This window comes from Stegodyphus dumicola, chromosome 7 (genome assembly GCF_044657685.1).
Source record: "Stegodyphus dumicola isolate Sdum_Otavi_A_Nest chromosome 7, ASM4465768v1".
NCBI classification, from domain to species: domain Eukaryota; kingdom Metazoa; phylum Arthropoda; class Arachnida; order Araneae; family Eresidae; genus Stegodyphus; species Stegodyphus dumicola.
The window spans coordinates 8,732,270-8,747,971 of NC_140774.1; the positions used below are offsets into that span (position 1 = coordinate 8,732,270).

Genomic DNA, 15,702 nt, shown 5'->3' on the forward strand with positions numbered 1-15,702 from the left:
ACACAGCTCCAGTGGGCTGTGTCCACCACAAACTAGGAATGTTTTGTGGATTTTTGCAAATATAGCAGAAGAGATGCTAATTCTACTTTTCTTTCTTCAATTCGTTTCTAAGCATATTATTATATTATACACCAGAGAACAGGGGCTCCGTTGCCTTGCAGTCTAGCAGACTGCCTTACACGGATTAAAGCCTCTGCCTCCGGAAGCTATCTACTACCCGCTCCACCACAACTGGAGTGGGTAACAGGTCAGACGGCAATTACTGAGTCTTAAAACAAAGAGATGCATGGGCAAACAAGGCCAGTGTGCAACAGAGGTTTCAATACATAGTCTGGATTTACAATTTTTTCTTCTAATACATACGTCATACATTTATCACAACTTATTTACAATCATTCCTTTGCGACATACTTCAGCCATTAATATTGATTTCAGACATGCAATTTTACACAGTTCTTTAAAAATTCCCGTGACCAGGGTGACAATTACCGTTTTCAGAAAAATAAATAGTCTACATAAACATACATCTTAGATATACAATTATAAGACATTTCTTATTCACACAATTATATACAATTTAACATTAGAGTCTTAGGGATAAAATGAAAACATTGGTACACCAGTCAATTTTAAAACAAATCTTTTTTTTTTTTTTTCAAAAAGAACTTCCTAAATAGCTATATAGGACGTAGAGTTAAAACCCTCTAAATGCATCTTACCGTAAGATAGCAGAATTATGTTAGATTTACAGCATACCATAAGCAAAGTTCCTATTAATCATTACTGTTAACTTCTTTAACCTATCAATAATTGAATAAATACTGTTGTTGCAATTTAAACCAAGAGTACCAATTAGTTACATGAGAACTATACACCACAGTATTTGTGATATTTTAGTACATATTTTACTATTCTATTAAACTTATATTCAACTCAGATACTTCAAATACAAAACAAAAAAAATTAATATATATATATATATATATATTATATATACATACACATGCAAGTGAGTTCAAGAGACAGTTAATAATGAAATATGCAATGAATAGAATATAAAAATCAACCTGCAAGTACTTAGATACAGTTATTACTACTATACAATTGCTGTACGTAGCAATAATACTACCTTTTCTTTTAAAACACTAATATATACAGGACTAAACAACACAGTATTTATGATATTACATACAGTTACTATACTATTAAATATGATATTACATACAGTTACCATACTATTAAATATGATATTACATACAGTTACCATACTATTAAATATATAATCAACACAGATTATTCATTTACAAACTAGATGCGTGCGATAGACTTCAAGATACAGTGAATACTGGAATGAATAGTAATTTCAATACCAATCTTAACTAGATTGTAATATTAACTTCATTCTCCTGCAAATACTTAGTTACAATTTTTACAAATACTATACGTAGCAGTGATACTACTTCCTCTTTTACAATGCTGATACATTAGACTATACTATAAAGTATTTACGATGCTATAGTACAAACAATTACCATTCTACTAAATTTATATTCACACAGATAAATATAATAATAAAAAAAAAACCTAACTTAGTAGTAACATCAACTTCATTAACTTACAAATACTTAGATACGGTTATTACAATTATTCAAATGCTATACAGATCAGCAATACCACCTTCTCTATTTCAGTACAGATATATACAAGACTATACAACTTTGCATTTTATAATTATATTAGTGCATACAGTTACTTTGCTATTATGTTCGGCACAAATTCTTCAGGTGCCAAAAAGATGCATACATGAGAATTCGATGAACAGTTATTGATGGATTGAACATTAAATATAATACTAAAAGTCGATCTAGTCATTATCATAAGCCTCATTTAACTACAAGTGCTTATATTCAAGTTATTGCAAATATTCAGATGTTGTACATAGTAGTAGTACTGCTTACATTTTGAAATACAGATACATACGAGACGATACAGCACAATATAAATGATACCATGGTTGTTGAAACTACAATTCTATTAAATTTAATTCAATATAGTTGGTTGGCACCCACTTGCATTCAGGATTGTAAAGCTTCTTTGTTAAGAGAATTCTGCTGTGGATTAGTGCATTTCAGAAATTGCGATGAAATTCTAGTTCAAATCAAGTGATAATGGGACGTCCACGTACTTGACTTTCATTTAGTATTTTCATGAGGTGGGCAATAAAACTGTTCTCTTCGCGGAAACAATGCTTGACAAAGCGTCTAATAAATTTTTCCGGTGTTAATTTCTTCCGTATAATCTAACTTTTCCAGGGAGCTCGCTGATATAATCATTGAATACGACACTTATTTTATTCTGTGAGAGCATGAGCTTGTGTAAGTTAGAGGAATACTAACTCTACTCAATCACTGGTTTCCCCTTGAAGTTACCTCCACTCATGGAAGAGGTATGTTCTTGAGAGAATTTTATTATATCCTTGATTTTTTTAAGATCAGAGAATTTCTTGGGGAGGTGCTACACCCATTTCGAACGAAATTGTTCCTGTGGTTTCTTTAGATGTAAACTGGCTGTCATTGGGAAGCTAAAGAGGTAGTGATCAGTATCGCCAATCTCTCCACATGAGCAAATGTCCGTGTCCGTAAGTTTGAATCTCTTAAGATCGGACGGAAAAGGGCCGTGTCCTGAGTAGAATTGCGTTAAGTAATTTGCTAGGCCTCGCTGAAGCAATGAAACCTTTGGGACGAAAGTATGGACCCTTCGTCCTGTGGTTTCTGAAGTCCAACGTTGCTGCCATACCTCCATAAGTTCCTTTAGCGTCATCTTTTTAAGGTAAGAGTACGGTACTTTTTCCGACCGCTCCTCTCTGTAGACGTTATTTCCTGCTTGTTTTGCGCCTTTGCCTGCCTCTTCGTTGCCGAAAATTCCGACGTGAGCCGGAACCCATGACAAAGCCGGCCTATTCTCTTCCTGGAGTGCCAGGAGCTCTGACTAGTTTGCTTGTACGATGCGATTTCTGTTCAGATAATTCTGAATAGCATGTAGACTGGAAGTTGAGTCACTGAGAATTCTGAGCTTTCCAATGTTGTTCTGTTTTGAGTAAGCGACTGCGGCCCTTAGAGCTAAAAGCTCAGCCTGGAAAAGTGTTATTGCTGTCAAGCCTTCTATTCCATACGAACAGTACATTGCCTCTCTGCACTAAGCAAAAAGCGCTGCCAGTACCATTAGGTGTTTTGGAACCGTCAGTATAGATCGCTTTTTCATTATGGAGAGGGGGGATATGTATTAAGCTGATCGATTTGGAGATATTGAGGCTGGCAGGGTGACTAATTGTATGATATATCCTATTTTCAAAGTCAGTGGCTATATACGTTTTTGCCCATAACGTGCAGTTTTGGCGTAATCTTAAGACTCTGGAAATCGCAGCTTCTCTTTGTACCATGAGGTCTAGGGAAGGAGTCCCCGCTAGTACTTGGAGGGCAGCGGTTGATGTGGTTTTGTAGCCTCTGCAGATTAGTAGTAGGTGCTGTCGTTGGATTGTATTCAGGAGGCCTCTCATGTTTTGATTTAGTTGCTTTGCCCAAATTGCCACTCCGTATAGTAGGATTCTTTCGAGAATCGTCTTGTACCAAATTTTTACTATTAACGAGGGAGTTCGCCAGTCAAGCCCCATCGTCTTTAGCATGTGATTTGTGAGGTAACTGCTACGAAATTTCAGTTCTTTCAGATGCGGCATCCAGGAGAGGGTGTTGTTTATAACAAAGCCTAAATATTTTATTGACCTTTCGCACTTAATTGGATGACCATTGATTTTAACCGAAGGATTACGTTTCATCTTTCGCTTTCGTCCAATGAAGAGTAGCTTGGTCTTGTCCGCTGAGAGGTGTAGTTTGTGATTGCTTGCCCATTTAACGAATTTATTGAATGCCTGTTGCGCTCTTTGTTCTATGTCTTTTACTCCAGACTCTATTATTAGGAAATCATCCGCGAAGGCTTGCAGTCTATTGGATCGAATAGGGAAAAGGCTGTATTTGCGACAATGTTGCATAAAGTGGGTCCCAAACAGGATCCTTGTGGGCAGCCTCTCTATAGGTCTTGTGTAACTGTTGCATTTTCCAGGGGGATTTGGACTTTCCTTTCCTCCAAGTAGCTTCTAAGTATTTTTAAAAGTTCTTGTGGGCAGTTGGCTTTGTCTAATTCTTGCATAATATCCGGCCACCAGACCGTGTAAAATGCTCCTTTAATGTCGAGGGAGATGAATATTGTGTGTTGATTCTCGTTTGTGTTACATTGTATTAAGTCTATGAGGTTGTTGACAGCCATGTCTGTAGATACTCCTTTCCTAAACCCATATTGATTGTTACTTAAAATTCTTCCTTTCTCTAAGTAAAAATTTAGTCTCTTTAGTAGCAGTTTCTCTAGGAGTTTGCTGATGGAAGGCAGGAGCCTTACTGGGCGATAGGATGATAGATTGCCTGGATCGTTCCCTTTTTTTATTAAAAAGTGCGACCTCTGCTATTTTCATCTGTCTGGGAAATGCATTCAGTGTCCAGCAAGCATTACAGTGTGCCTGTAGGAGCCTTGGGTGTTTTTTTTTTTGGATGGCCTTTAGAATCGCATTATCTAGTCCATCTGGCCCCGGAGCTTTCTTCGCTGGTAGGCTTCTTATTTTGGGGTCCATTTCTTCGAGGGTAAACATTGCATTGTCTCGTGTCTTTGTGTTCCAATTTTTGTTGTTGAACTTTTCCCTTATTTCTTGTTGTTGCAACGAGTCATCATCTTCTGAGTCTGGTGGAAACATCGCTTTTAGTATCTCTTTGACTTTATCGCCTAGAGTTGGACAGTCAGTAGCCACTTCGGCAGGTATTTGAAGCGGTCGGAAAACCTTATCACTGGCGATCTTTTGAGTTATGACATAAACATTCTTAATATCAGCACAGAAAGTTTTCCAAGACGCTGCTTTAGCTTTTAAAATATTCTCTTTGAATTTCGCTAGTTCTTTCCTAAAACTTATCTTCTGGGAGAGTTTACGAGTGGGATCCTTTTCCCTTTGCGACCTTCTTCTCAGAGCTCGGACTTTGTTCCTTTGCGCCTTCAAAGAAGGAGTCCACCAGTTAATTGAGGATGGAGGTTTTGGGGATTTGATCCTGTAGAAAGTTTAGCCGCCTTGGTTAAAGTATGAATGAGGTGCTGATAAATCTCGTTCAGGTCTTCCTCCGTTTCTGCATTATCCAAATGTTGCAAAAGGTCTGGAATTTCAGGCCTTAGAAGGTTGAGAAACTTATGATGTCCTCCGTGGGACGTTTTTTGATCTGATAATTGCTTGTGATTCCAAGAGTGAATTCTATGAATAGGTGGTCGCTAATTGATGGAATATCAGGTAGTTTCCAGTCTGAGATGTGATGTGAAAGTGGCGGAGATGCCAAAGTTAAGTCAGGCCATCCCTCTGCTCTGTCTGTCTGGAAGGTAGGCTGCGAATTTGTAGAATTAATTATGCAGAGCCTGTGTTCTGCTATGAATTCCTGAACCTTTGCACCTCTATTGTTCTCTCCACGAGCTCCCCGTAGACGGCTTGACGCGTTGAAGTCACCTACCAGCAGGATATGGCTGGTATATTAATGTTTAAATATCTACGATTTCTTTTTCTAGTCTACTTGTGTACCTATTCTTTTTTTATTGAATCTAATTCAATAATAGTTTCACGTTTAACATTGTCATAAAACACATGAATGAGATCCATTACTCCAGAGTTGTTTCTTGGTAATGAATATCCTTGTTGTTGAAAAGACTGTCGAATGAATGAACTATTTGTAATGCTGTAAATAGAAAATCCATCCATAGCTGCAAATTTGGATGTCATTTCTTCTAAACTACTCCTTTTCACTTTCAGAAATTTCAAATATTTTTTTAAAGAGGAATATGTAGGCGTTTCTTCTTCGCCAATCGTTTCTGATTTCTTGTCGATAATTCTTTTATGAACTGCTTTGAAATGATTATGTAGATTGCTCGTAGATGATCCTTTGCAGCTCAACATTTTATTACAATGATTGCAGACTGCCTTGTCTAACCATAACTTTTTGAAACTATCCCAAACTTCCGACTTATTCATTTTTATGTAAAAATGAAATGAAAGTTTATAAATAAATATTTTTGAAGTTTATTTTATTATTTTAACTATTAATATTAATCTAATTTAAATAAATCTAATCTGTTTTAGAAAGTTTGAAAAAACACCTATCTTTTTAATCTAATTCCGAAACTTGATAAAGACATAATTTATGTTGAAATGTTGTGAAAGAAAATATGGATTATTTTAACACCCTGTTTTTTACATAAAATCCCATTAGACAAAAGCCAAAGCTTTTTATTTTATATTAATTTTTGAGAAAACAAATTATATAATAAAGTTTTAAAATTCAAAATAGCAAATACAAGGATAGGAACTTACCTAATACTTATATTATTTTTACCAAATATAACAACTATATATTTTTGTTTCCAGTTTTCACTTTATAGTATTAAGAAAAACTGTTGTGACTCGTGACGGATTGCACATACGTGCTAACATAAATAAATCGGTTAGGCACATTGTTTCCACGTGCTCAGGCGCAATTGTGCAGTGCACAATGCACAAGCACTGGCCAACGTTGAAAAAATGTGTTTGCTGCCAGCTGCATAGAATGAGTTACAAATCAAATGAGTTAAAAATTAATTTTTACATAAAAATATCAATTTTTGAAACCAGTTATCGAATGTGACAAATTTACTTGAAAACCCGTCAAACCCTAGTTCTAGTCGTTCTTAGTCGTGATGAAATTTTAATTTATTGTCTATACGGAAATTCCCAACCGCCTAATGAAGAGTATCCATCAAGTAATTTCCAAGTGAATAACATCTGAAAGCGTAGTGCTTGGCTCCTTCCTGAATGATAACACACTGGTGCATTCAGCATCGTCTGTGGCACAAGTAAGAAGTTCCCAAAGATAGGTGTTTTTTCAAACTTTCTAAAACATCCGATTTTCTGTCTGCATTTCGTTCCTACCGACTTTTGTTTCCTTACCCTAAAAAATCCCCCCTCCCCGAGATCGTGCATACTGGTACTATATTCTCACTATTTGTGCTCTGGGGGTATAAAATGCATGACCTTGCTTTCTACTATCCAAAAGGGTAGCCTCTGCTGTTCTAGAGGGTAGTGGTTTCGGCCATCTGGCTGGGTAACGTAATGGCCACTTTTATCGTCTGTTTCAACATGTTTTACACCCTTCCTTGTCTGTCTGAGATTTTATAACCCTCATTCCTGAGATTGGGGCTTTTTGGGTAAGCAGTGCAGCGAAAATTTCTAAATCACTCTGGAAACTTAGCCCGCGTTTCCTACTTCCAATGTAAAGCACATAAAGGCAAACCGTGTAGTGAGGTCCATAAGGGACATGCATAACGCGTTCTCATTTACTACCGTAAGAAATAAAATAAAATTGATATTAACAGACTATGTGCCCAACGAAAGTGGAGGACAGCAAGAAAACCATGACTTAACAGTATTTTAATGTATGATTTCAGAATAGGTTTAAAGGCCTGTTGGAGCGATCATATTTGTGCATCGAGAATAAAAAAAAATATTTTTAATAATCATGACCACAGTTTACTGCAATGGCTTTAGCTTTGATCACACGATAAACATTTCAGGAACTTCAAAGCCAAACCTTGCAGAATTATCTTTATAATCTTTTGTTAAGGTTATAAGGTATTTTCTCCCTCCTTCCTGCATGCCTTTGTGGTGTAACGGTAGCACATTCGGCGCGCATTCGAAAGGATTAAGTTCGAGTTCCGGTGAGAGCATTGTACATTTTGCACGTCCCTAATGACTCCACAAGGTAACCAAACAACTCTCTTAAAAGAGTCATCTGCAATAAGTAACATTAGCACTGTATAGCTTTGAATGTCAATACAACAGCAATTTAGCCGCTGATAGATTCATTGGTTACAGCCGAAAACATCGCGGCAAAAACATCGCAGACGAAAATGTCGCGGAGAAAACAACGCAAAGCGAAAACGGCGTGCTACAAAACATCGTGGGAGAAAACATCGCTAAGAGAAAACATCGCAGTTCTAAAACATCGTGGTACAAAACATCGTCGTCGAAAATAAAGCGGTTCAAAAACATCGCAGTTTAAAAACATCGTCGTTGAAAATATCGTGGTAAAAAATAAAGTATCTACAAATCATCGCATGACGATAACATCGCAGACATCTTTTTTCAGGCATGCTTTAATAAGTGTAAATGGATATTCCCATAATGATTTGTGAGCGCAAGATCGAAAGAAGGATAATTTTTACTTTCATATTTTTTATTAATTAATAAATTTTTGCTGAGAAAATAAAAAGGAAACTTAAGCATAAAAAATTAATGCAACTTACAGCACTTAATAGAATTTTAAACAGACATAGTTAACTAACAAAGGCCATTAATAAATCATTTTTATAAAGTTTTTACTGCTAATATTTCATGAAAAGTATAATCTATAAGTTACATTTAATTTTCTATGCTTAAGTTTCCTTCTTACGTTTTCAGCAAAAATTTATTAGTTAATAAAATATGTGAAAGTAAAATTTATCCTTCTTTACACCTTGCGCTCACAAATCATTATGGGAATATCCATTTGCAATTATTAAAACCTGAAAAAAGCATGTCTGCGATGTTATCGTCATGCGATGATTTGTAGATACTTTATTTTTTACCACGATATTTTTGACGACGATGTTTTTAAACTGCGATGTTTTTAAACCGCTTTATTTTCTACGACGATGTTTTGTACCACGATGTTTTAGAACTGCGATGTTTTCTCTTTGCGATGTTTTCTCCCACGATGTTTTGTAGCACGACGTTTTCACCTTGCGTTGTTTTCTCCGCGACGTTTTCGTCCACGATGTTTTTGCCGCGATGTTATCGGTGGACACCAGATTCATTACTGACCTACCTATTCCCAACCTTTGAGTGAAGTTGCCACGGACTGTGACACACTGTGTACCGTCTCCATGACACAAGCCGCAACGGTCCTCTTGAGCTTCTGAATCTATGGCCCAGTCGCAGGCTACATGCTGAAATATACATATGAAACAGTGAGTTGTGTTTCATTTTGGTCAAATAAGAACAGCAAATATTAAATTAACCGCTTTTTTTCTTGAAAATTCTGGTTAAAGTTTGAAAATTTTACCCATTAAGAATCTTACATCTTGTTTTCGTGCCTTGGTAAACTAGATTTTTTTCAATTACTTAATTTTTCAATTACTTAAGTATGATTAAGACCCACGTTCACATTATTTTTATATTAAATTACGCATTACATCAAAATAATTTTAAAGAAAGGGGAACTGATGTCTGATTAATTTCTGAACCAGCAACATCGATTTCTGAAAGAGGAAGATCGATCTTTGAAAGATAACGTTATTTTTCCCTGAAAGAGGACGACAGTAACAGTTACATACATCGATCCCTCAAGGAGGAAACTGCTTTCTGAAAAATACCAGCGTCAATCTCTGAAAGAGAAGTGGTGATCTTTGAAAAATACATTTATCATCGCTCTCTGAACGAGGAAAAACATTTCTACATCTTAGGTCACTGAAAGAGAAAGATCGATCTCTGAAAGACAGCTGCGTCAATTTCTGAAAGAGAAGGATTGATCTCTGGAAGATACCTGCATCGATCATTGAAAAATAAAGAAAAATACCTACATTGAAGCCAAAAAAGTTTATTGTTTGCTAAATAAGATTAGAAAACGAATACATCAGATTTCAGGAAATCGCACTTTAGGGAAGAACGGGTATGAGGATTGTAAGTAAGAAGAAGAACATAAAAGGTGGTGCATTGGATACGCGGATTTATATTTCTACCATTTTTTATATTTAAGTTGGCAAAATATATGTTTGACTTTTGTTATCTGCAGTCATTGAGGTTAATAAAAATGGATCGCAGTTGGATTTGTCTCTTTTGAGATTGAGTTGGTTAACTGTAAATGAAGTACATTATAGTGACATGTTATCGAGCTTCTTGAGGATTTACTTGTACGATATGAACCTCAAAGAAATATGGTGTCGAAAGGATTGCGCCACATGTCGTACAGCAAGAAAAACCATCGATTTGCTGAAAGTGCTTTTACTGGTTGTGTGATTTTTCAGAAATGTTGACGTTAATTGGCTACCCATATCTTGCAACTTAACACCACGCCGGTTTTTCTTGTGGAGTCAAAGGTCAGTGCTTCCCAAGTAGCACATGACGTAGCAAAGACGTTTCAAACTGGTCCGAGAGGTTGCAAAGTGGTCGTAGTAACATCTTTGCTACGTCGTGTGCTACTTGGGTACAAACAATTTTTGAACTGAAAACAGAAACCCAACGCGCTATTGCTAAAATAGAGCTAACTGACTTGGAAAACGTCTTTCTTTTGCCATGCTCTTTCAAATGTATTTTTGAGATGCATCTTGAAGTGGGAGCTTTGCCATAAAACGGTTGGTTTCGTTGCATTTATAACTTTGGCTGCTTCTTTTGCTACGGCGTCCACTTCCTCATTGCCCTTGCTGCTAAACGTACTGAACTTTGATCCATGATATTATGAAAAGCTGGTTGGTTATGTTAGAGGCAGTGTTGAGTATTTCCTGGATTATTGAGAATCTATTCGTTGGGAGGCTATTGTGTGCATAACGGATAAGCTATCTGTAAAAAATAGGAGGTTTTAAAGGGTGGTGAATACTGTATTTGATGGCTTCCAATATTGCAATCGCTTCTGTCTAGAAAACACTATTTTAGTTGAAACATTTTCTCTTCGGTTGACTGGCTACTGAGATATACTTTTAGAGCACATCACTTTCACATTTTAGGCCGGAGTCATCTGTGCAAATTTGTGGGAATTTGTTCATGAATGGCTCTTTGTTGATGCAGAGAGTTATATTGGTTTTCCCTGCAGGATGTTGCTCATACGGGTGTGAGGGAGTTGAGTAGCATTCTGCTTTGAATTCGTTTCTATTATGGGTGCAGTTCTTCCCTATGTGTAGTACAGCTGCTTTTATGGACTCTTTTTCTGCTGCTATGAAAAGAGGGGAAATTTTAGCAATCTGGCACAATGCAGAATTCGATGTTTTCCTATATCCTCTATTGTAACTGAGAAGAAAACGTCTTTAAATTATTTGGAATTTTTCTTAGTTTACGGGAATACATTGGGTTTGCCCAAACTTCTGCTTCCGTACAGAGCTATTTTTTCTATTACATTTGTATTTTCGTGTTTATGCTCCATCCAATTCATCCATCCCATCCAATCCAAAATATTAATAATTTGAAATAAATGCCGCTGGACTGTCAGCCCCTACCTTGGTGGCTGGAGGCTGCTGGTAGTAGATATATTTCCACTGAGCTAATTTTTTCCATTTGGCATTTCGCCTAAGGTCGGAAGTCAGCTCAGTGGCTCAAATACACAAATAAATAAATTATCTTTTGGGTTTTTTGATAGGAATATTTCTAATTTTATGATTTTAGATGCATATGCTCTTTGCAGATTTATTTGTGCAATTTTAATTGGGTCTGACTTTGAGTGCACTTTGGTAAGTATTATAAAATCTTTCTGTGGTACGGAGTCTTGCAGCTGACTGTGGGAGGCTTGGAGACTAAAGAAGAGGAGTTAGTAGTACATGGTGCTGCGCTTGACGCGTCCAACGTATTTCTGATTTGTGGGGTATGTTGTTTAGTGGGCTGGGTGGTCACATGGGTGTTACTTGTTTTGCTATTGAAATCAGCGCAATTGGTGCATGTGGGTCATCTTTCACATTGTGCCCTTCTGCGCAGAATGCGCAATATACTTTGTTTTTGCACTGCTGCTGTGTGTCCAAGTTTCTGATACCGGTAACAGCGTTTGGTGTTAACGTGCTCGGTGATTCTATACACTTTCCAGCAGGTGCAAAGGCGTGGGGACTGCAGTATGATTCGGAAGGCTATTTAGTTTGCACCCCTGTAATCCATTTGACCTTGTTGCCGCGATCTTTTAGCCGATTTAAAACCTTTACTGAGTTCTTGCTAATGCTGTGTTGTGATTCTAGAGCACGTTCGAGACTTTGTTGTTGAAGTGTTGGTAGTAGATATCTCCACTGAGGCTGTCGTGAATGGCTATTCTCGGGAGCCGGCCTGTTGGAGGTTTGATGTTCACCAGAGACTTTCCTTTTTCGCTAATAAGAGTGTTGATTAACTTGGTTATGCCACTCAACTGTTGTGCTACCTTTCTGGATATGACGCACAATTTGAACTTTAATTCCTATGTCGGTGAGCGGGAATTCCTCAGCCAGTTATTATTCAAGCCTATTGCTCGTGGATTCTGTTTGCGGTTAGATGAAAAGCGTTCGGACTGGTTGTCTATGGACTGTCACTGCTTGAGAATAGGTCTTTACGCCTAGAAACCGCGTGACTGATGTAGTCGTGACGTCGATATTTTTAGCCATTTTCTGAACCTGGCTGATGCTGCGTGTCTTTACAGCTGTTAGCTGTTACAAGCTTTGCCAATTTTTGCTTCAGATCCTCTAAAATGTCGCTAGGGAGGAAAGATCTGTCACAGCGCTTCGTGTGGGCAACTTAGAGATAAGCTTCGTGGAGTTTGACGATAATCGCTAAGTAGTCTGTTAACGAATTTGATGATGTTGTGAAGGTTGAAACATGTTGTGGGAGGCAGAGTGGTTGTTTCGAGAAATCAGCTTCGGAAACAGAATTACACATTAAGTTGTTTGCAAGGCGATTAAAATTCCGAGTGGTTGAGCTTCGTAGTGATCTCATTGAAGAGTAAAGTGTGCCAAATATCAAAAGAAAACTTTCTGAGGGTAACACTTATTAATGCTGGCACAATCGAGACTGTTGGATGTTATGATGCATAGCGATGACTATAAATGTTAACTGTCACATTTATTCACTGGTGACGGTAGGAAATATGTAACACCAGTAACACTAACTCTAAACACCAATAAATCACTGAATGTGAGCCCAATTAATTCACTGGTAAAAGCTTTCACTGATGGCTAATAAATCACTGACATTTCACTGATAACACAATAAACCAATTAACAGTACTAACACTTATACGGAGTATTAATATTACACAGAATTTTAACACGAATAGTTCACTGTTGAGGACTTCCGAGGATAACTAAGACTTTAAGTTGCCTAACGCGAATATCGCTGAAACTGGACTTTTTTAATAAATTGAACTTGATCACTGACACTGATATTTCTCTGATGACACAGAAGATCACTTAACACTACTAACATTAATATTACATAGGGAACATTAATATCACACAGAATTTGAACACAAAAAAAAATTCCCTGTTGAAGGACGTTCGCTGATAACAGGAGTTTGGCTGACAATATGTCACTGAGGACACTTTTAATTGCCTAGAGTGACTGTCTCTTAAACTGGATTGTATAAATACATTGAACTTTATTACTGACACTGGTATTTCACTAACGACACAAAAAATCACTTAACACTGCTAACACTTATACGGAACATCAATATTACGCAGAATTTGAACACATTCGCACGCATAAAAAATAAGTAAAAGAATAAAAATTAGAAAATAATAATAATAATCACTGTAGTGGACTTCCGAGTATGACTTGAATCTGCTGCTACTATTTCACTGGTGACACTTTAAATTGCCTAACGTAAATATCGGTTAAACTTGACTCTTAATATTTTAAACTTGATTACTGACACTGAAATATCACTGAAAGTACAATAAATGTAATCTACTGCACTTGAACAGAGCATTAATATTACGCAAAATTTGAACATAAATAATTCACTGTTGAAGGACTTCCTCTGATAATTAGAATTTTGCTGAAAGTATTTCACTGTAGACCTTTTGACCACTAATTTGAAATTAGTCTGTGCTTATTATATAATATTAATATAAATGAATTATTATAAGTTGGTTACAATGATATTATAGCTGGAAAAAATCATTTTACTTGTGAGTCACCTTCGCACAATCTAAGCAATAAGCGGGAGATCCGTTGCAAATTTTGCAAATATAAATGGTCTCTTTACGTTTTCTCTGGGAATAGCAACTTTTACACTGCTTTCGCACTACATTTCCACCTTTTTATTCTTCCCGCGCTTTGAGCACATGTTCTCATTCAGTTGGATCGCGCACAGGAGCACGAAGGACAGGCTTTTCAGTAAACACCGTATTACCAATTAACGAAAGTCATAATGTGACATAATTCCAGTTGAATATTTGTTGTAGAGTAAGTGAGAATTTGAAATCATTAATTGCAAATTATACAGAAATATTTTGGTAGGCCATCTGATGGTGTTTCTTTCACATTGATAGGCAAGCATCTGATCTTGTTTATCAGTACTTGCCATAAATTTATTATACTGAATGGATTGGATTGGATTATTTAATTATGGCAGGTATCCCTCCCTTTAGGCAGAGGGCTATCTGCCTAAAGGGAGGGATGCCTTCGTGAAGAACTTTCTAAGGGAAACTGGCTCGTATACACGTTACACATGGGGAAAACCACGAAAACGACCATGCAGCCAGCCCGTTCGCGGTATTCCAATCTCGGACCGAACTACCAGTGTTCAGCGTCTTTACCGCTCGGCCGCTGGTGAGCTTATTATATTGAATGACAGCAAGTGGTTTTGATTTCATTTCGCCTCTTTGGTATGTCGTTTTACAATTTCATTTTTGTATTCATTAGAAATGTAAGTTGCGTATCTTTTATCTTTCCATTTGCCGATCATAACAGCATTAACATCCTTCGCTATAGTTTCCCCTTTCTTTAGTTTTTTCTCTCTGACCTCTTTCGGAAATGTCTTCCTGTTCTTTCTGATTGTTCCAGTACAATGAGTTCTTTTATCGGCAAGACATTCTGCCAGTTCATATCTATTATGATAATTGCCCATAAGTATACTATGCCCAACATCTAGCATTCCTTCCAATAAATTAAACACTGCATTTGTGCATGTCCTTTCCCTTCAGAATGATCCATCATGCCGGTATACACCATAATTTTGATAACCATACCATTAGGTGTTATGATCATGAATAACTTGATACCATATTGATGGCATCTGTTTGGAAATATACTGTTTAAAAATGAGCCGTCCACGCCACAATATCATCGACTCATCTAAACTGATCTCTCGTTCTAGGTAGTATATTTCAGCCGCCTCTTGTACGTCTTTCTTCATCTTCCTTCTCAGAATCCGAAATATCATGGACACCTTGGAAAGGAATGAAATCTTTATCGCTGTCATAACTAACATCACTTGGGTACTCGTCCGAAAGTTCAGGCGACAAATTTGCTATTTCATCATCTGTTAGAGGCTTATTACGTTGCATGTTTCTTTTTTGGAGGCGTGAAGGCCCTGCAGAAATATCATCTCTACAACTCATATTGCAAGATTTTTTAATAACTAATAAAGCTATAAATTCAAAACCCATGCTCTCACAACTAGTTTCTAACCTTTACTCCACGCCAATACCAGCAGACACACCTAACATATAATGCTGATTGAAGCTGAGACTAAATATTAAGGCGCCGATTTTCCCGCACGAACGCGTAGTTGGTTACTGGGACATCTCTCCACACCCGTGCTGACGCGTCATTGGCTCTTTAGCATAGACGCCACATCCCGCGCTCGCGTGCGATCGGCAGCGAAAGTGCTA

The 15,702-nt window shown here is 37.1% G+C and overlaps 1 protein-coding gene across 1 annotated transcript in view; it reads right to left on the reverse strand.

Moving 5' to 3' along the window:
• LOC118195454 (A disintegrin and metalloproteinase with thrombospondin motifs 6-like) overlaps window positions 1-15,702 on the reverse strand; it is a 493,619-nt gene that overhangs the window by 112,672 nt on the left and 365,245 nt on the right. Inside the window, exon 15 of the mRNA XM_085819861.1 lies at window positions 8,973-9,093. Within this exon, the coding sequence (XP_085675987.1) occupies window positions 8,973-9,093 (121 nt within the window). The remainder of the gene's footprint in view (window positions 1-8,972; window positions 9,094-15,702) is intronic.